General features: G+C 38.2%; 1 protein-coding gene across 1 annotated transcript in view; it reads left to right on the top strand.

Annotated features, from left to right (window-relative positions):
• Positions 1-20,643, top strand: part of LOC134667142 (guanylate cyclase 32E-like) — a 186,937-nt gene that overhangs the window by 58,433 nt on the left and 107,861 nt on the right. The window contains exons 10-13 of the mRNA XM_063524433.1: positions 1,258-1,395; positions 3,766-3,924; positions 4,438-4,576; positions 7,875-8,066. Coding sequence (XP_063380503.1) covers positions 1,258-1,395; positions 3,766-3,924; positions 4,438-4,576; positions 7,875-8,066 — 628 coding nt within the window. The remainder of the gene's footprint in view (positions 1-1,257; positions 1,396-3,765; positions 3,925-4,437; positions 4,577-7,874; positions 8,067-20,643) is intronic.

Below are 20,643 nucleotides of genomic sequence, written 5' to 3'. Positions count from 1 at the left end.
TGAATCCCGTATCCTTTTTCTGTCGCAAGTATTTTAATGTATTTAAAATTATTTGTTTAGCATCGGTGTGAATTTTTTTGGGCATTTTGATTGCAAAATCTATTATTATCCTGAAATATTTACAATCATTTTCGATTTGTTTACATCGGTGACATTCAATGACTTTCAATGTCGGATGTCAAACAAAATAATTGCCATTAAAATAAATTAGTTCCATCGAAAATCCGCAACGTGGCGAGGGCTAAAAAGGAACTTGTTAGGCTTTACAGTGAATGGGTGTCACAACACATCATATAATAAAATCAAACCGCCTGATATTACATTTCACGCGTAAGTATCGAGTTTAATGTGATATTTTTACATAATCGTAAATACAAAATTCCAAATTTTCGTCAGCCGCCATTTCTTCTAAATGTTGCCAGTGTAGTGAATATTTTTTCCTCCAAATGGGACATGACGTCTACATTCTAATTTAAATACGCTCAATTGAATTTCATTGATTCATTATAGAAAATTATAATTAACTTAATTATTTAGGTAAGTATTTAGTTTTTTTCTTATATTTATTTTGTGTAATGTTCGTTTCAGTTTTCTGACTGATGCACTTCTGTCTGCGAGATGGAAGGAAAAAATTAGTCTAAATCGGAATGACGCAATAAGGAAACATTGGAAACGGACTAAACACGGTCGAATATGCTCTGTCCTATTTAAATTTATTCTTATTGTTTTATGCACATTTGTTAAATAAATAAAAATAGTAAAAACTTATCAGCTATTTATTTAATCCTCATTTCACAAAGTACAGAAATGCAATAAATCCCAAAATAAACAAAAGCTTTTGCTACAAAATCGAATCTACACACTTCCAAATTATTAATAACCAAGTGTGGATGTTGTTAAAATTCCCCTACTTTGAGAGAAGCAAATGAATACTGGCAACATATTTTGTATATATGTGTGTGTTTGCTGAGCGTAAAACACGAGCGTTCCACGCACACATCGATCGTGTTTCGGCTTCACTTTTGGCAGGTTAGCCGTATGGGGACTATCTGTCTATGCGTTATTAGTTTAAGGTTCCGAGTATAAATGTGTCGCTTAGCTTCAACATCGGATAAGCCCATTCGACCCTTTCAACAAATATCTTTTATTTACCTTTTCCTAACACCAAAATCGCATAATCTGAGGATTTACCCGAGTTTGAAGTTAAGCGACTCAAATGATGTCATGTCTGTAAAACTAATCCAAGGGTAATTACAGACGTTAGTTCCTCAAAACAACGAAGCGAGGCGAGCGCACACGACCATCGCGATGTACAGAAGCAACATAGTGGCTGTCAAGAGGCTGCAGAAGAAGAGTATCGACGTCACTAGGGCTATTAAGAAAGAGTTGAAACAGGTAAGCTATTATATTATATACCTTTAGACATTGACATATAAGGACGGGCCTTATAGGCACTAAGAATGGGGCCAGTACAGCGGTGTGCCGCACATGAATTCGAGCCAATCGTGCAGTCTAACGCCAGTTTCGGGGGTTTCGGGTCCCTACCACCATCTTCTGGGCCCAAGTCAACCTCACCTGCTCGCGGTCCCCCTGCTGACAAACGGACGAGGCTACGAAACGGCTTCCCCCGGCTCCGCCCAGGTTGCGCGGGTCAGATGGTAGTCGCCGCGTGTAAAAAGCCAAAACACCAAACAAAAATGGAAGGTCGAAGAAGAAAACGCATCACGGATGACGTGCAGTCTAAGGCCCCCCCCCCACATCTGGCGTCTTTCGAGCGTCGGCGCTACAATTCTATGGCCAACGTCGACGCAACGTCGACGCAGCGTCGACGCAACTGCGCAGCGACGGCATTTTCCATAGCGCTGGACCGACGCCGACAGACGCCGACGCTCGAAAGACGCCAGATGTGGGGGGGCCCTAACGCCAGATGTGGGGGGGGCCTAACGCCACAATGCGATTAGTTGATGAGTTCGCATCACGCGCGCAATTGGTCGCAACTAGTTGCGTTAGACGTCACGATTGGCTTGAATTCGTGAGTGACACCGCTGAACTAGCACCATTCTTAGTACCCATAACGTCCGTCCTTAGATATATGTCAATGATTATAAACCTTTAGGGTATAGAGTTTGATTACTTTTATTTGCCTATATTATCGTACTATCAACAGGATTAATTTTAGTATAAGGTGGCTAGTTATTAAACGGTGGCCTGTTATTGGCACCTTATACTAAAAATAAATTGTGTTTATAGGTTCATATTTAGCATAAGGTGGCCAGTTATTAAACAGTCGCCAGTAATAGACGATTTATCCTAGTTATCTGTTTTACAAAGCCTAGAAAACTTTAACTGTTTTCATTGTTTAGCGAGACGTAACTTTGGGCACACAAAGGAATCAATTATATTGTGAATAAAGTCCATAACTATTTGTAAAGTCTGGACTATTGTGCCTATTGTTCATGTTCACGTGAGTGTTTTTCTATTTAATATCTCCCACCCTACCATGTCCTAAACTGACATGACATAAATTTAAATTTCCGCTACCTAAAGGTTGTCTGGAAGAGATCGCTTTTTAGCGATAAGACCGCCTGTTGTTTAACCTCTTCTTCCTGTATTATTTGTATTGTTTTCTGTAATGAGGTGTGCAATAAAGAGTATTTGTATTTTATTGCATTGTATTGTATCTCTTGAAATGATTAGAAACACGATATTTGTAGGGATAATTCTATTTTTGCCATCCACGTGCACAAAAGTTGGAAAAGAACAAGTATAGAGTTTATAAGCAATTCTTGGATTGTTTGGGTCTACTTGTTTGGTATACTTATTAGGTATCTTCCCAAAAGTTCAGGATGGACATGCCATAGCCATATATCATAAAAAAAACCTTATGTAAATCGTCACTCGAATTAATATGTGACTTCTGTATATAATATTACTTTTTTTATCCTGTGAATGAATTGGTAGTGGTACCTTTGTTAGTTTTATAAAATACATATGCATATTATGTTATCTACGCTTTATGTTCATTCTATTTATTTATTTATTGTTCAAATAAGTAACACAGCATTACGGTATAAAACCGAGGCACTGTGAAACTACAAAATAAACCTATCTCAACCTCAACCAATCAGTCCTGTAACACCTAATTTGTTTGGTAGGTTGCTACTAATCGAAAGCATATTTGCATATTTTTGAAGCATATTTTTGTATTCCCTGTAACTTACCATGAATGTATGAGTTTGGCAACACTGTTTTCATACTAAGAAGCTACCATTTCATATCCTCTACGAGTAGTTTATTAATTCGTGTTAGTTCCCAACATGAACATTTATGTAAATATATTATGTATTTAACTTATAAAAGCTAGCTAGTCCAGATCGAATTGATCATATTATCCTTTCTTTAATTTAATTTAGAATACGACTGGTAATATAAATCCTGCCTGGTTTTATCACGCTATCAATTTTCACCTTACAATGACAATTCACCGACATTGTTGGTCGAAAAGTAAACAATGACACTACTCAGGAAATTGACAGTGACTCAGCAAATTGAGTCGCTTAACTTCAAACTCGGGTAAATCCATCAGTCAGATTATGCAATTTTGGTATTAAATAAGTAAAGGTAATAGTTACGGTAGATATTTGCTGAAACGGTCAAATGGATTTACCCGACTATGAAGTTAAGCGACATTTGTTAGTGGTAATACTTGTTAGTAAATTTTAGATAGGGCTTTCCTCCAAAATCTAACCAGAATATTTTCTCCAGATTCGCGAACTTCGTCATGAAAACATAAACGCGTTCGTCGGTGTTTGCGTGGAGGCTGGCTCCACATGCATCGTGTCGGCTTACTGCTCCCGCGGCTCGCTAGCCAGAGTGCTGGCTGACCGCGACCTGCACCTGGACGACATGTTCGTGGCCAGCCTGGTTAGTTGTCACAACTTTGTAATTTAGGATGCTATCGAAGTTTGTGTGGAAGCTGGCTCGACTTGCATCGTGTCGGTTTACTGCTCCAGCGGCTCGCTGGCTAGGGTGCTGGCGGACCGTGACCTGCACCTGGATGATATGTTCGTGGCCAGCAGGTTAGTTGTCACAACTCTGTCATTTAATATGTCATCGAAGTTTGCGAGGAAGCTGGCTCCATATGCATCGTATCGGCTTACTGCTCCCGCGGCTCGCTGGCCAGAGTGCTGGCTGACCGCGACCAACACCTGGATGACATGTTCGTGGCCAGCCTGGTTAGTTGTCACTACTTTTTAAAATCCTGGTGATGGAATGATCCGCTTGCTTTATTTTTAATATTGTCTTTGAAAAAATCAGAAATCCAAGGAAGGGCTTATATTTGTTTATATCACAGATATTTGTTCCTGAGTTATGGGTGTTTTCTTTGTATTTAAGTAATTCCTTGTATTTTCATGCACATTTTGCTGTTCGCACTAGGTGGCGGATCTGCTACGGGGACTAACGTACCTGCACGATTCAGCGCTCGTCTCGCACGGAAACCTCACGAGCAGCAACTGCCTTGTCGACAGCCGATGGGTGCTGCAGATTGCTGACTACGGACTGCATAATCTCAAGTGTAAGTGTGCTGACGAATAGATTGCGGGGCTGACATTGCCTTGGAACCTTGTGAGCAACAATTTAATTCTAGCGACTGCGGGTGGGTGTTACAGACCGCCAACTAATGGATTACTTGTAGAATAAAAGATTACAGGTAGAATTATCGACAGAAGAAAGCATATTTTCCAAAGTAAATCTATTTTAGTTTTTTCAGGTCCGCCTACATAACGGACGTGTAGGCGGACATGGTTTTGTTAAAAAGAACTTAAGTGTTGTGAAAATCATTCGTGTTTAAAAGGACCTCTTTTATACACCTACTCATACGGACACACAATAGCTATACGAGTACGTAGTACGTGTATCCAATCCAGGTAGGTTCAAGCAAAACTCAGAAGTACAAACTTTCAAACAACAACTTTTGCGTATAATTTCCGAAAATCCGTAGCTACCGAAACCGAGAAGAAAATGGTGAGCGTGTACAGTGTTACTTATTTACAAATATTCATGCAATCATGTACCTTATCGTATGAAAATAGGGAATATATTTGACTGTGTCGACAATTCAGTTACCTACATATTATAATTATGCTCTACCTGATAGCGGCAACGTAATTTTGTAACGTGACCGTGAACATTAAACAATGCCATGTAAAGTTTATTAACATAATTAACTGATGCGGGGCTTATGATATAAAGATGGTTCAAAATATTGTTAACATAACATGTATAAAGGTCGATGGGTCCGTAAAAAAAAGCTGGTGTTGTGTCGTATCAAGAGGTTGACCTGATCCTTGAGGTTATGACATACGAGAGGGACTAATGGACCCGACATGAGGATAATTCTTCAACTGAAGAAGAAGAAGAAGATTGTATCGCGGCGTGCGTGCTAGACGCTGGGAGCCTCTAGGTTGAATGATAGGTGCTATAATTATAATTTCATTACGTTCACTTTCCGTCACAAATTTAAATAACGAACTCAATGCCAAATCAAAGGAACTGATGAGGGCTGTAATAAAACCTCTACAGTAAAGGTCACGTTTGATGTTGTTAATTTACTCCTTTAGGCGTGTAAAACAATAAAGATAATAATGATGGAAATTTTGGTTAGCGAATCAGTTCAGTTGGTAGATAGGTTGTAGGGCTTCGTGGAACACGGAAGGGAGTCGGCATTCGCACTATTTCCACTTTATCGATACTCTCTCTTCTGGAGACTTTGAACGATTTCCACAGGATATGATTTAGAGATCTAATTCGCATCTAATAGATATCTTACTCTATCTAACGTAAAAGTGACATTGGTTGCCCGAATTGCGCTGCAATAGAAAACTAGTTGTTATCTAAACTATAACGTATCTAGAATGGATCTAGTACGTGTCGTCTCTTGTGAATATCTTGAAGTTCGAATACGGCTGATAGTTTATTTTGCTCGCGGCATCGGCAAGACAAACTGTGTACCTATGAGGATTGGGTATTTGTATTATACCCCATTTTACCTTATATTAAAGCTGAATGCGACTTTTGATTTCCCCATGTCTTTCGAAGTTATAGGGTGATTCGTCAGTAAAAGTGACCAGTTACTGACGAATTTCGTTTTTAGTATTATTTAAGTCAAACAAAGCTCTCAATTGTGACCTTATTCGTCTTATTACGTTCATTTTTCAGAAGACGGCATTTGAAATTTAATTAGATTAATTATTAATTTAATATTGTTACAACGTCTTGAGAACGTTGAAAAGTTATGTGTTGATATTTTTTAATCTTTAAGGATAATGAACAAAGTAATATCCCTAGGACTTTGTAAGTGACTTAACAGATAAGGCTGATTTTTTTTTCACTTTGCATAAAATCTATTTTACTTATATAAATAATGAAGTACCGTCAAACCATTCGGTACTGATAATTCCGCTACTCGATGCTAGATGTCGACTGCGAAAATAATAGTCGTTTTGGTACCAAAACTGATGTATGGAGTTAGCACTTTATATATATATTTTCTATGGTACAGTGTTGGACTTTAATTGCTGAGATTACAGGCATTGAGCGTACTCCTTTCAAACGATTTGTACCGCAAGTATTAAACAAACACCTTAGGCCCTAAGTGCTTCGTTAAATTAAAGATGGCGGCCGTACAAAATAGCTCGTACCTAAATTCAAAGAGTAAAATATCATCAATAAATCAAAATAATATTTTCCCATTAGCTCCATCTCTCCTCGAGATAATCATTTGAGAAATAACTCCTTAGAATTGTGGAAGTCATTATCAAAGAATGCTAAATATTTTATGAAATGCAATTTTGGGTCATAGTTGGGAGATTTTGGACTATAGTATAGTTGTATTGTATGGTTTCTATCTACTTGATTATTTATATAAGTAACTAGACTTTATGCAAAGTGAAAGACTGATTTTTTTTAAATCAGCCTTAACTGTTTACAAAGTGACTGGCATATTATCTACGGCCCACTAGACTACGGGGCCACTTTGGTTAGAACGTTCGATTGATAGAATACCTTTCCAAGAATCGGCTCTAGCGTTCATTAATTTAAGAATAACGGAATCACACTGTAAGTTAATTTGAAAGGAAGCAATTAAGCTTAAGGGCGACTTTATAATCTTGTTAAACAACATCAAGTGCTTCAATTCGCGGGTCGTGTCGATCTTTTAATGAACTCAACAGTACCGTTAAAATATCAACCTTAAGGCTAAATGCTTAAGATATAATATTATTTGAGAAAAATAATGTAAAAGGGGCTTTCAACGTTTGATGGCAGATGATAGATGTCTTTTAAACGATTTTTGGTAATTCATGAGCTTGAACTTTAATTTTATGACCTTGAACCTTCATTTTCTTGCTCATCATATGCGACATAATACCTATTAGTTAGTAAGTTAGTATTGTATTCGAATTACGAACAGCCTGACTATGAATGTAGGTACTTCTCTAACTTTTTCAGGTGAACCTACTTAATAGTATTTTTCACTTAAGATTGGATACCTACGTTCTTTTTTTTATGTTTTATGGTTATTAATTTGTATGCAGATGACAGCTGTCACCTTAACCAAGTTATGTGAACAATATTATAAAGTTTTAACATATGTATTTATGATTTAATTTACTTTGTTGTATTTTATTGATATATAAGTATTCCCCTTTTTATAAAGAATAAACAAAATAGTGTATAAAAGTCTTTTGCTCACTTAATTGATACTACAAATAAAACATCTTACGTGAGTTACCGTGACAGCTACTCCACATAAAAATGAACTATAATGTGAGCCATAATTCGATGCGAGTTATAGTTAAATATTTCCCCAACAGATGGCTGCGCCGACGCGGAAGACGCACTGCGCATGGAACGGCGCATGCTCTGGCGCGCGCCCGAACTGCTCCGAGACCCCAACCCCCCCTCCCGCGGCTCGCAGAAGGGGGACGTGTACTCCTTCGGTATCATCCTGTACGAGATACTGGGGAGAAACGGACCATGGGGCGATACCAATCTAACTAATGCTGGTAAGGTTTTTTTTCTACTCATCGACTTAAGTAGTTGTTACCCCCTGTAAGTACTTCGTCTTAACCCCTTACTGCATGAAATAAAAAAAATATTTGTTTAAACTTTACTGTCAATAGAGTTAAATATCATATCCGCCATATTATATGGCATTGCATGCGGTAACGGGTTAATTCAACCACTAAAACTATACTTTCACTGTAATATCCCGAGTATAATGACTTCATTACGAAACTCTTTAGTGTTTTATAATGAATTTGACCAGTCACGCAACAAAAGACACCAACGAGCTTATTTTTACAGCAGGTAATTTTTAGGGTTCCGTACCCAAAGGGTAAAACGGGACCCTATTACTAAGACTTCGCTGTCCGTCCGTCCGTCCGTCTGTCACCAGGCTGTATCTCACGAACCGTGATAGCTAGACAGTTGAAATTTTCACAGATGATGTATTTCTGTTGCCGCTATAACAACAAATACTAAAAACAGAATAAAATAAAGATTTAAATGGGGCTCCCATACAACAAACGTGATTTTTGACCAAAGTTAAGCAACGTCGGGAGTGGTCAGTACTTGGATGGGTGACCGTTTTTTCTTTTTGCTTTTTTTTTGCATTATGGTACGGAAACCCTTCGTGCGCGAGTCCGACTCGCACTTGCCCGGTTTTTTTTTAAATTATTAAGGTTGTATAATAGAAAAAGTATTGTATACATTATATCATAGTGAAAATTAAGCTTTTCTATCTCGTACATTACTTAGGTCACTCAGAAAGCTTCCTGGCCTAAATACGGAACTCGACTGAAAAGCTCTCTATTGTATAAAAACTTTTATGTCTGAACAAAACTGCCGGCCGTAAAGTAAAAGGCCCATTTATTTTAGGCTCTATTTTTATATGCCATATACAAAATTACAGTTCGACTGGCCAACTTTATACCCAGTTAATTCTATCTTATGTTTTTACCATTTACTAATAAAATACAAGATCGGTTTAACAAATGGCTTTAATTTTTTCTTCGACCCGTGATATAAAAACAAGATTCAGATCTGAATACAGTACTATTCAGACGGGCCTGACCAAATCTTAAATTCCAATTTAATCACCAATTTTAGATTTATGGTGATATTAGAGCCCTCTAATTGAAAAAAATGCTCCAGAATGAAAATACTTACGAAAATATGTCACAAATTGGTATTCTTTCGTCCGCATCTCATTTTATCGGTAATATCGGTCATTATCGGCGGTTTAATTTGACTAGCCAAATTGGCGTTTGCGTCCGCACGTCCTGGCCGCGTAGCCAAGATGCCAATCGCTTACGCTCCGTAGCGATCGAAACGCAACGATCACTGTCACACTAATATGGAAAGAGTGATAGAGAGACATAATGCTTTTCGTTGTCGAAGCGATAGCGATTGTAACCTTGGCTAGGCCGGCTGATTCGATCGGGCAATTTAATCAGATTTTCGAAAAATTTACTTGTCTGGATACGCCTTACTTCAGATGCTTTTTGGTTTGTGACGGCAGACGACAATAATGATGATTAGAATAGAATATTACCTATATCATTTATACCATACTTACAGAGAAAGAAAGAAAAAATACTTGTAACGAACTTGTACCTACATTGTAACTATACGGATTAAGGTGAACACTCAGCATAATACCTTTAACCCTACAATGCATACAGTTCCATATATGGCACAACCGAAATATGTGCGAATTGCGTCAAGATTCAGGTAGGCAGTGACATCTGTTATACCTTGAAGGTTACTTTACACTCAAGGCTACTATAATAGTTCGGCGTGTTGCCGCTAGGTAGCAGTAAATATCCATGGTGACGGACAATCGGTCAAATTTCGGGAGTTGGTGCAAAAATCAGTTTTGACAAGTTTCGAAGTGCGACAAAAAAATCATTTTAAAGTTAAAGAATAAGAAAAAATATATATTGTGACTGTTAATCTGTATATTACTCAATGGTAAGTTTAATTTTATAGTTTTGCAACGTTTAGATAGCGTCAAGCAATATTTTTCAAACGTTCCCGATATGGCACACCATGCATTGAGGTTCATATTGCTTACACAAAACAAGTAAGGAACGCTTGCACCTGTCAGAGTCTTTATTACGTTGGCATAAGTTTTAGTTTGGCGTAATCTGTAGGAACGGTTATTTATGGTTTTACGGCACACTCACGTTAAAATATGTATACATTTGAGAACTTCTGTCCAAGGCATAAGGCTCAAAATCGTTAACCTTTGTTTAGAGCTCACAACAGCTGATTAATTAATAATTATGAACAGTTTTTAGACGATGCGAAAGTAAATCCTTACGGAATGCAGATAATGAGCATTATTTATCATTTTTATCAATCCTTTGCAAGTAAAGATGATCGGGATCTGGATGATGGGATATTAGAGTGCCGATAGTGAATTCGTCTTTGAAATAATGCGGGCAACAATAAATCAGGCTTCTGAAGAATTTAGCGACTCAAAAAATAGTCGGTCTTCATGTCCTGAGTTAGTTGAGCTGACGCCAGTTACATATGACTTATTTTTAACTATATCACATCGGAATCACCTGTCAGAATTTCGGAGTTGGTATCAAGTTCAATAATAGGTCACCAATGTGTTCCATGATCATCTGCACGTCCTACACTTTAATTCTGTAAAGTCAACCTACAATACCAGAAGTTTTTGGAATGCTGATGCTGGTAATACATCACCAGTAGAGCTTCAAGCTGGCCTCATCAGGACTAAGTAAAATTACAAAAATCTCGTCAAAAACATCATTCAAGGCCGCTAAATCCACAAAAGTCACTTAAAAGCAATCCACATCCATAAAAACTGTTGATAGCATTACAAAAAGAAATGGAATATGTAAAAACGAAAATGTGCCATATATTTTTAAATGTATATACTCTATACCTTAATGCATGGTGTTCCACATATGGAACACAGATAAAAAGTCATGCATTGTAGGGTTAAGCATTTCTTTTAATATAAATAATATCAGGATATTAGCAGGATAGAGGCTTCTATTTTTAGGGTTCCGTACCCAAAAGGTAAAACGGGACCCTATTACTAAGACTTCGCTGTCCGTCCGTCCGTCCGTCCGTCCGTCCGTCTGTCTGTCACCAGGCTGTATCTCACGAACCGTGATAGCTAGACAGTTGAAATTTTTACAGATGATGTATTTCTGTTGCCGCTATAACAACAAATACTGAAAACAGAATAAAATAAAGATTTAAATGGGGCTCCCATACAACAAACGTGATTTTTGACCAAAGTTAAGCAACGTCGGGAGGGGTCAGTACTTGGATGGGTGACCGTTTTTTATTTTGCTTTTTTTTTTGTTTTTTTTGCATTATGGTACGGAACCCTTCGTGCGCGAGTCCGACTCGCACTTGCCCGGTTTTTTATAAAAAATGTGTCTAAAGACATCATAATATAAAATTTGTTAAACAAAAGTTTTATCGTTTAAGGAGTAAAATATATGCTTTAATTATTTTGCTCGTGTTACACACCGTAAATCACTGACTTTTCTTATAGTCCGGTGGCCGGCTGCATGAAACAAACCTCATCAAATATAGAATATACCTATCCTGCAGAGGTACCTGACATTTAGTAGCTTCCAACGCACTTGGTCGGCCTGGGCTTAACCTGGCAGATTTTGTACAAATGGCAAAAACGTTGGACAAAAATTCATCAAAAAAAACCTCATCGAAAAATAGAATGAAACTTGTATGGTAGGATACCTGACCTTGAGGACAGTAAAAAAAAAGTGGTCGGCCTCACCTTAGCCTGGCAGTTTTTGCAGTCCGACCAGATTTATTGGGTCACGTGAGAGCTACAATTTACCTCATCGAAAAATAGAATGAAACAAACGGATTATAATAGCTAAAATAAGCCTGTTGACGTATGTCTTGGTCGGCCTCACCTTAACCTGGCAGTTTTTGCAGTCCGACCAAATTTATAAAAAAATCATGAAATTTTTTTTATCTAAAAATCGTATGAAACTTGTATGGTACGATAGCTGCCTTTGAGGACAGTAAAAAAAAGTGGTCGGCTAAATCCTGTGTTCGCAGGTTCCTGTGTCCGACCAATTTTGTGGTACCACGTAAGAGCTACTATTTAACTCATCGAAAAATAGAATGAAACAAACGGATTATAATAGCTAAAATAAGCCTGTTGACGTATGTCTTGGTCGGCCTCACCTTAACCTGGCAGTTTTTGCAGTCCGACCAAATTTATAAAAAAAAAATTATCGAAAAATCGTATGAAACTTGTATGGTACGATAGCTGCCTTTGAGGACAGTAAAAAAAAAGTGGTCGGCCAAATCCTGTGTTGGCAAGTTCCTGTGTCCGACCAATTTTGTGGTACCACGTGAGAGCTACAATTTACCTCATCGAAAAATAGAATGAAACAAACGGATTATAATAGCTAAAATAAGCCTGTTGACGTATGTCTTGGTCGGCCTCACCTTAACCTGGCAGTTTTTGCCGTCCGACCAAATTTATAAAAAAATCATCAAACATTTTTTTATCGAAACATCGTATGAAACTTGTATGATACGATAGCTGCCTTTGAGGACAGTAAAAAAAAAGTGGTCGGCCAAATCCTGTGTTGGCAGGTTCCTGTGTCCGACCAATTTTGTGGTACCACGTAAGAGCTACTATTTATCTCATCGAAAAATAGAATGAAACAAACGGATTATAATAGCTAAAATAAGCCTCTTGACGTATGTCTTGGCCGGCCTCACCTTAACCTGGCAGTTTTTGCAGTCCGACCAAACTTATAAAAAAGCAAAAAAAAATTTTATCGAAAAATCGTATTATACTTGTATGGTACGATAGCTGCCTTTGAGGACAGTAAAAAAAAGTGGTTGGCCAAATCCTGTGTTGGCAGGTTCCTGTGTCCGACCAATTTTATGGTACCACGTGAGAGCTACAATTTACCTCATCGAAAAATAGAATGAAACAAACGGATTATAATAGCTAAAATAACCCTGTTGACGTATGGCTTAGTCGGGCTTACCGTAGCCTGGCAGTTTTTGCAGTCCGATCAAATTTGTGGTACCACGTGACAACTACAATTGACCTCATCGAAAAATAGAATGAAACAAACAGATTATAACAGCTAAGATAAACCTGTTGATGTATGGCTTGGTCAGCCTCCCCTTAGCCTGGCGGTTTTTGCAGTCCGACCAAATTTATGGTACCACGTGACAGCTACAATTTGCCTCATCGAAAAATAGGATGAATAAAAAACGGATTATAATAGCAAAATAAACCTGTTGACGTATGGCTTGGTCGGCCTCACCTTAGCCGGGCAGTTTTTGCAGTCCGACCAAATTTGTGGTACCACGTGACAGCTACAATTTACCTCATCGAAAAATAGGACGAAAAAAAACGGATTATAATAGCTAAAATAAACCTGTTGACGTATGTCTTGAGCGGCCTCACCTTAACCTGTCGGTTTTTGCAGTCCGACCAAATTTGTGGTACCACGTGACAGCTACAATTTGCCTCATCGAAAAATAGAATGAAACAAACGGATTATAATAGCTAAAATAAGCCTGTTGACGTATGTCTTGGTCGGCCTCGCCTTAACCTGGCAGTTTTTGCAATCCGACCAAATTTATAAAAAAATAATCAAAAAAATTTTATCGAAAAATCGTATGAAAATTGTATGGTACGATAGCTGCCTTTGAGGACAGTAAAAAAAATGTGGTCCGCCAAATCCTGTGTTGGCAGGTTCCTGTGTCCGTCCAATTTTGTGGTACCACGTGAGAGCTACAATTTACCTCATCGAAAAATAGAATGAAACAAACGGATTATAATAGCTAAAATAAGCCTGTTGACGTATGTCTTGGTCGGCCTCACCTTAACCTGGCAGTTTTTGCCGTCCGACCAAATTTATAAAAAAATCATCAAACATTTTTTTATCGAAACATCGTATGAAACTTGTATGGTACGATAGCTGCCTTTGAGGACAGTAAAAAAAAACTGGTCGGCCAAATCCTGTGTTGGCAGGTTCCTGTGTCCGACCAATTTTGTGGTACCACGTAAGAGCTACTATTTATCTCATCGAAAAATAGAATGAAACAAACGGATTATAATAGCTAAAATAAGCCTGTTGACGTATGTCTTGGCCGGCCTCAACTTAACCTGGCAGTTTTTGCAGTCTGACCAAATTTGTGGTACCACGTGACAGCTACAATTTACCTCATCGAAAAATAGGACGAAAAGAAACGGATTATAATAGCTAAAATAAACCTGTTGACGTATGTCTTGAGCAGCCTCACCTTAACCGGTCGGTTTTTGCAGTCCGACCAAATTTGTGGTACCACGTGACAGCTACAATTTGCCTCATCGAAAAATAGGATGAATAAAAAACGGATTATAATAGCAAAATAAACCTGTTGACGTATGGCTTGGTCGGCCTCACCTTAGCCGGGCAGTTTTTGCAGTCCGACCAAATTTGTGGTACCACGTGACAGCTACAATTTACCTCATCGAAAAATAGGACGAAAAAAAACGGATTATAATAGCTAAACCTGTTGACGTATGTCTTGAGCGGCCTCACCTTAACCTGTCGGTTTTTGCAGTCCGACCAAATTTGTGGTACCACGTGACAGCTACAATTTGCCTCATCGAAAAATAGGATGAATAAAAAACGGATTACAATAGCAAAATAAACCTGTTGACGCATGGCTTGGTCGGCCTCACCTTAGCCGGGCAGTTTTTGCAGTCCGACCACATTTATAAAGAATAATAATTTCTATATTGAAAATACGGTTTCTTCGCAGCTTGAACTTAACTTAATAATGCTAACTGAAAAAAGTCATAAGTAAATGAATACATGGAGGTTCTAACTGCCGACGTGGTTTCAGATTAACAGTTGAGTTCTCCAAAATACTGCAATAGTGTGCGACAAATTGTGGAAATATACCTATAGGTAACTACTGGGAATAAAAATTCCCAGTAGGTACCACCAAACCGAGTTGGTGGTAACTACTAGGATTTGTTTTTCCCAGTAGTTACCAGTGGTAAAAGGTGGGAAAATAATTCCCAGTAGTTACCACTGATAAGAACTTGGTGGTAACTAGTGGGAATAATCCTTTTATTGTTAATAATTACTGTTAATCATAATCATCTTCGGAGTCGAAGTCTGACGAACTTTCCCCAGACTCCGACTTATCTATTATTATTTCTTCGACTCGCAAAGGTGTTATGTGTCCTTCAAACCATTTGATCTTATACATTTCATCTCTTAATGTCCAGCCACAATGTGTTGCATCAAATTTGATGCAAGTTGATTCTGTCGCACACTGCCTCATTGAATTTATGAAAGCCGTCCGTAACAAGCCATACGTCAACAGGTTTATTTTAGCTATTATAATCCGTTTTTTTTTTCATCCTATTTTCGATGAGGTAAATTGTAGCTGTCACGTGGTACCACAAATTTGGTCGGACTGCAAAAACTGCCAGGCGACGGTGAGGCCGACCAAGCCATACATCAACAGGTTTATTTTAGGTATTATAATCCGTTTGTTTCATTCTATTTTTCGATGAGGTAAATTGTAGCTCTCACGTGGTACCACAAAATTGGTCGGATACAGGAACCTGCCAACACAGGATTTGGCCGTCTACCGTTTTTTTACTGTCCTCAAAGGCAGCTATCGTACCATACAAGTTTCATACGATTTTTCGATAAAAAATTTTTGATGATTTTTTTTATAAATTTGGTTGGACTGCAAAAACTGCCGTTAAGGTGAGGCCGACCAAGACATACGTCAACAGGCTTATTTTAGCTATTATAATCCGTTTGTTTCATTCTATTTTTCGATGAGGTAAATTGTAGCCCTCACATGGTACCACAAAATTGGTCGGACACAGGAACCTGCCAATACAGGATTTGGCCGACTACTTTTTTTTTACTGTCCTCAAAGGCAGCTATCGTATACCATACAAGTTTGATACGATTTTTCAATAAAAAATTTTTGATGATTTTTTTATAAATTTGGTCGGACTGCAAAAACTGCCAGGTTAAGGTGAGGCCGACCAAGACATACGTCAACAGGCTTATTTTAGCTATTATAATCCGTTTGTTTCATTCTATTTTTCGATGAGGTAAATTGTAGCTCTCACGTGGTACCACAAAATTGGTCGAACACAGGAACCTGCGAACACAGGATTTAGCCGACCACTTTTTTTTACTGTCCTCAAAGGCAGCTATCGTACTATACAAGTTTCATACGATTTGTAGATAAAAAATTTTTGATGATTTTTTTATAAATTTGGTCGGACTGCAAAAACTGCCAGGTTAAGGTGAGGCCGACCAAGACATACGTCAACAGGCTTATTTTAGCTATTATAATCCGTTTGTTTCATTCTATTTTTCGATGAGGTAAATTGTAGCTCTCACGTGGTACCACAAAATTGGTCGAACACAGGAACCTGCGAACACAGGATTTAGCCGACCACTTTTTTTTACTGTCCTCAAAGGCAGCTATCGTACTATATAAGTTTCATACGATTTTTCGATAAAATTTTTTTGATGATTTTTTTATAAATTTGGTCGGACTGCAAAAACTGCCAGGTTAAGGTGAGGCCGACCAAGACATACGTCAACAGGCTTATTTTAGCTATTATAATCCGTTTGTTTCATTCTATTTTTCGATGAGGTAAATTGTAGCTCTCACGTGACCCAATAAATCTGGTCGGACTGCAAAAACTGCCAGGCTAAGGTGAGGCCGACCACTTTTTTTTTACTGTCCTCAAGGTCAGGTATCCTACCATACAAGTTTCATTCTATTTTTCGATGAATTTTTGTCCAACGTTTTCGCCATTTGTACAAAATCTGCCAGGTTAAGCGCAGGCCGACCAAGTGCGTTGGAAGCTACTAAATGTCAGGTACCTCTATAGGGTAGGTATATTCTATTTTTTGATGAGGTTTGTTTCATGCAGCCGGCCACCGGACTATTATACTTTACTGCTTACTATCTTATCTTATAGGTACTTTTCTACTACTAACTACCTTTCTTTTATTATCTTATACATTTGCCACAAAAGAATCAATTTTGGCAAAATTCCAAGCTAGTTAATACTGAGAATGTGTTTTGCCGAAACGATCTTATTGTCTCCACTCTTTCAGTTGTGTGATTTGCTGAAAGCTACATAAACTGTAATGATGTCATTACATACATGTACCACATCTATTTCAATTTACGGAGATAGGCCTGGGATCGACCCCTAGAGCCTAGAGCTAGACCAAGAAAAGTCTGCAACGATTTTGACAGCTTACGCAGAGCAAGTGTTATTTTAAACGTCAAACTTCGGTGAAATTATGACGTATAAATAACACTTGCACTGCGTGTGCTGTCGAAATCGTTGCAGACTTGTGTTGGTCGAACTCTAGTGATTTTGGCGTCTGCCACAAATTTACAACTGGTTCAATCCCAGCTATGGAGTGTCGCCATTTCTTTTGTAATATGATAACTATGTATTTCATGATTTATAAGCACTATAAGCAGTCTCACGCCCCGATTTGAACTTAATATCAATTAATAGATCTAGAAACGATATGGATTAGATATTTTCTTCAAACAAAAACGTCACTTTTGACGCTGACACATCTAATCCATTTCGTTTCTAGATCTATTGACGTATCTTATAGTTCAAATCGGGCAGTCATAAATTAATACACAAAAATCAGAATAAAATTATCAATAGGTACAATAATTTGATTTGTTCCATGGTTGAATAAGGTAGAAGTACTAGAGCTCGACGCTGCATTAGTATTCGACACGGGCACTTTATGTCAAAGTAATATAGGTCAAATTTGAATGGCGAAGATTTTTCTGTATTCAAATTTAATCCTTGTCACTTTGACATAAAGTGCCCATGTCGAATACTAGTGCAGCGCCGGGCAGTAGTACTTCTACCTTACTACGTATTTTGTAAAACCTGAAAAACGTTTTTGTTTGTGTATCCATCGCAACAGTAAGCTTTTTGTGTATTCTTTGTAAATGGTTCGTTGAACTACTCTCATGAGTCTCGCTTTCTGCTTTTATGTCAATAAACGAAAAGTCTAGTTTGGCATTATTTAAATATAAGCAAACCTCGACGTATATTTTTTAAATAGTATTTATTTTACAGTAGAATTTACACGTTAACTGATTTTCAGCACAGTGATACTTTTTTTTAGTCATAACACAGTACAAATACAAAGTATTTGCTTAGTAAAGGGGCACACTGAATAACAGTTCGCCGGACAGTATCGGCCTGTCAGTTGTTCGGAGCTGTCAAAATTTTTAACCGACTTCCAAATCCCAAAGGAGGAGGTTATCAATTCGGTTGTATGTTTTTTTTTATTTTTATTTTTTTTATTTTTTTTATTTTTTATGTTTGTTACTCCATATCTCCGTCATTACTGGACCGATTTTGAAAATTCTTTTTTTGATTGAATGTTTATGCATACAGATTGGTCCCGTTTTTGTCAAAACCCAGTTCTGATGATGGGATTCATGAGGAATCGAGGGAACTCCTCAAATCTTAAAGGCATACATATAGTGATTTTTGGGTTTTTATCAACAAATCAAGCATATACATCCAAAAAAGTGACATATGATGAAGTGGAACTGCTGATGATGATCAGAACGGAACTCTTCAACGACGCATAGTTCACGTTTGGCGATTTGTCCAGTTCGTTATGTTTGTTAAGCAAGTTAAGTTTTTAAGCCACATTTTTGTCAAGCTCGAGTTCTGATGATGGGATCCATGAGGAATCGAGGGAACTCTTCAAATCTTAAAGGCATGCGTATAGAGATTTTTGTATTTACATCAGAAAATCAAGCATTTTCATTAAAAACTGTCGCATTTGATGAAGTGGAACTGCTGATGATGATCAGAACGGAACTCTTCAACGACGCATAGTTCACGTTTGGCGATTTGTCCTCTTCGTTATGTTTGTTAAGCAAGTTTAGTTTTTAAGCCACATTTCTGTCAAGCTCGAGTTCTGATGATGGGATCCATGAGAAATCGAGGGAACTCCTCAAATTTTAAAGGCATGCGTATAGAGATTTTTGTATTTTCATCAGAAAATCAAGCATTTTCATTAAAAACTGTCGCATTTGATGAAGTGGAACTGCTGATGATGATCAGAACGGAACTCTTCAACGACGCATAGTTCACGTTTGGCGATTTGTCCTCTTCGTTATGTTTGTTTAAGCAAGTTTAGTTTTTAAGCCACATTTCTGTCAAGCTCGAGTTCTGATGTTGGGATCCATAAGGAATCGAGATAACTCCTCAAATCTTAAAGGCATACGTATAGAATTTTTTGTATTTTCATCATAAAATCAAGCATTTACATTAAAAACTGTCGCATTTGATGAAGTGGAACTGCTGATGATGATCAGAACAGAACTCTTCAACGACGCATAGTACATGTTTGGTGATTTCGAATTTCGGTTTTGACTTGGACTGGGACCCGGACTCATACCCGGATCCGGTTCGGACCCGGACTCGGACTCGGACTCGGACCCGGACTCGGACCCGTACTCGGATCCGGACTCGGACCCGGACTCGGACCCGGACTCGGACCCGGACTCGGACCCGGACTCGGACCCGGACTCGGACCCGGACTCGGACCGGGACTCGGACCCGGACTCTGACTCAGAGACCCGGACCTTGACCCGGAAAACCACTATGATACCTAAACTAAATAAACCACTATGATTACCTACCATAAAATGTGGGTATGATGATGCCAAACCCCTCCCGCTCAAACTCCCGTACACCGCACCGCATGCGCCGTTAAGTGGGTTAGGTTAGGTTTGAACTGCGATCCTCACAGAACCGAACAAAAGTGGGTTAGGTTTGGTTAGAACTGCGAGTCTTTCAGAAACGAAATGCTACTAGAAAAGTGGGTTTGATTAGGTTCGAACTGCGATCCTCACAGAACCGAACTGCTATCAGAGAAGTGGGTTAGGTTAGGCTAGAACTACGACCCTTACGGAAACGAAATGCTACTAGAAAGTACTCGTTTTACCTCCTTTTCTACATAGTGCACCATCTACCATAATCTTTCACCGGGCCCCATAGAAGTCGGTTTTTTTTTTCTTAAAAGTTATGTTCTAACTGACAGGCCGATACCGTCCGGCGGACTGTTAATCAGTGGGCCCCTTTAGTTAAATTAATTAAAGTACGTATGTAGTAACTTAAATTTGCAAACTTATATGTACCTATTTCATTTCTTTTTTTCTAAGCCATCTAGCTAGGCCATTCCGTAGAAGCGCGATTGGTATAACCTTTCTGCAGGCTACTTTCTCGAAAGTAGCCTTCAAAGGGATACCTACTTATCTAATGTGTATATAAATCCAATGAGAATCTACTCGTGTAATCAAGAAATATAAAGTTTTTTAAGAACAACACTGAAGTATGACCCCGTAGTCTTAAATAAATTTTGAAGATTTACCGAGCAATGTACTTCAAATATTACGAAAAATAGTTAACACCATATGACATTACGTATAGGTACCTTACTCTCGTTTGCAATATTCAACTTACGCCCCATGTTGCACAAT

The sequence above is a fragment of the Cydia fagiglandana genome, chromosome 9 (genome assembly GCF_963556715.1).
Source record: "Cydia fagiglandana chromosome 9, ilCydFagi1.1, whole genome shotgun sequence".
NCBI classification, from domain to species: domain Eukaryota; kingdom Metazoa; phylum Arthropoda; class Insecta; order Lepidoptera; family Tortricidae; genus Cydia; species Cydia fagiglandana.
This window is presented reverse-complemented; position numbering and strand designations above follow the sequence as displayed.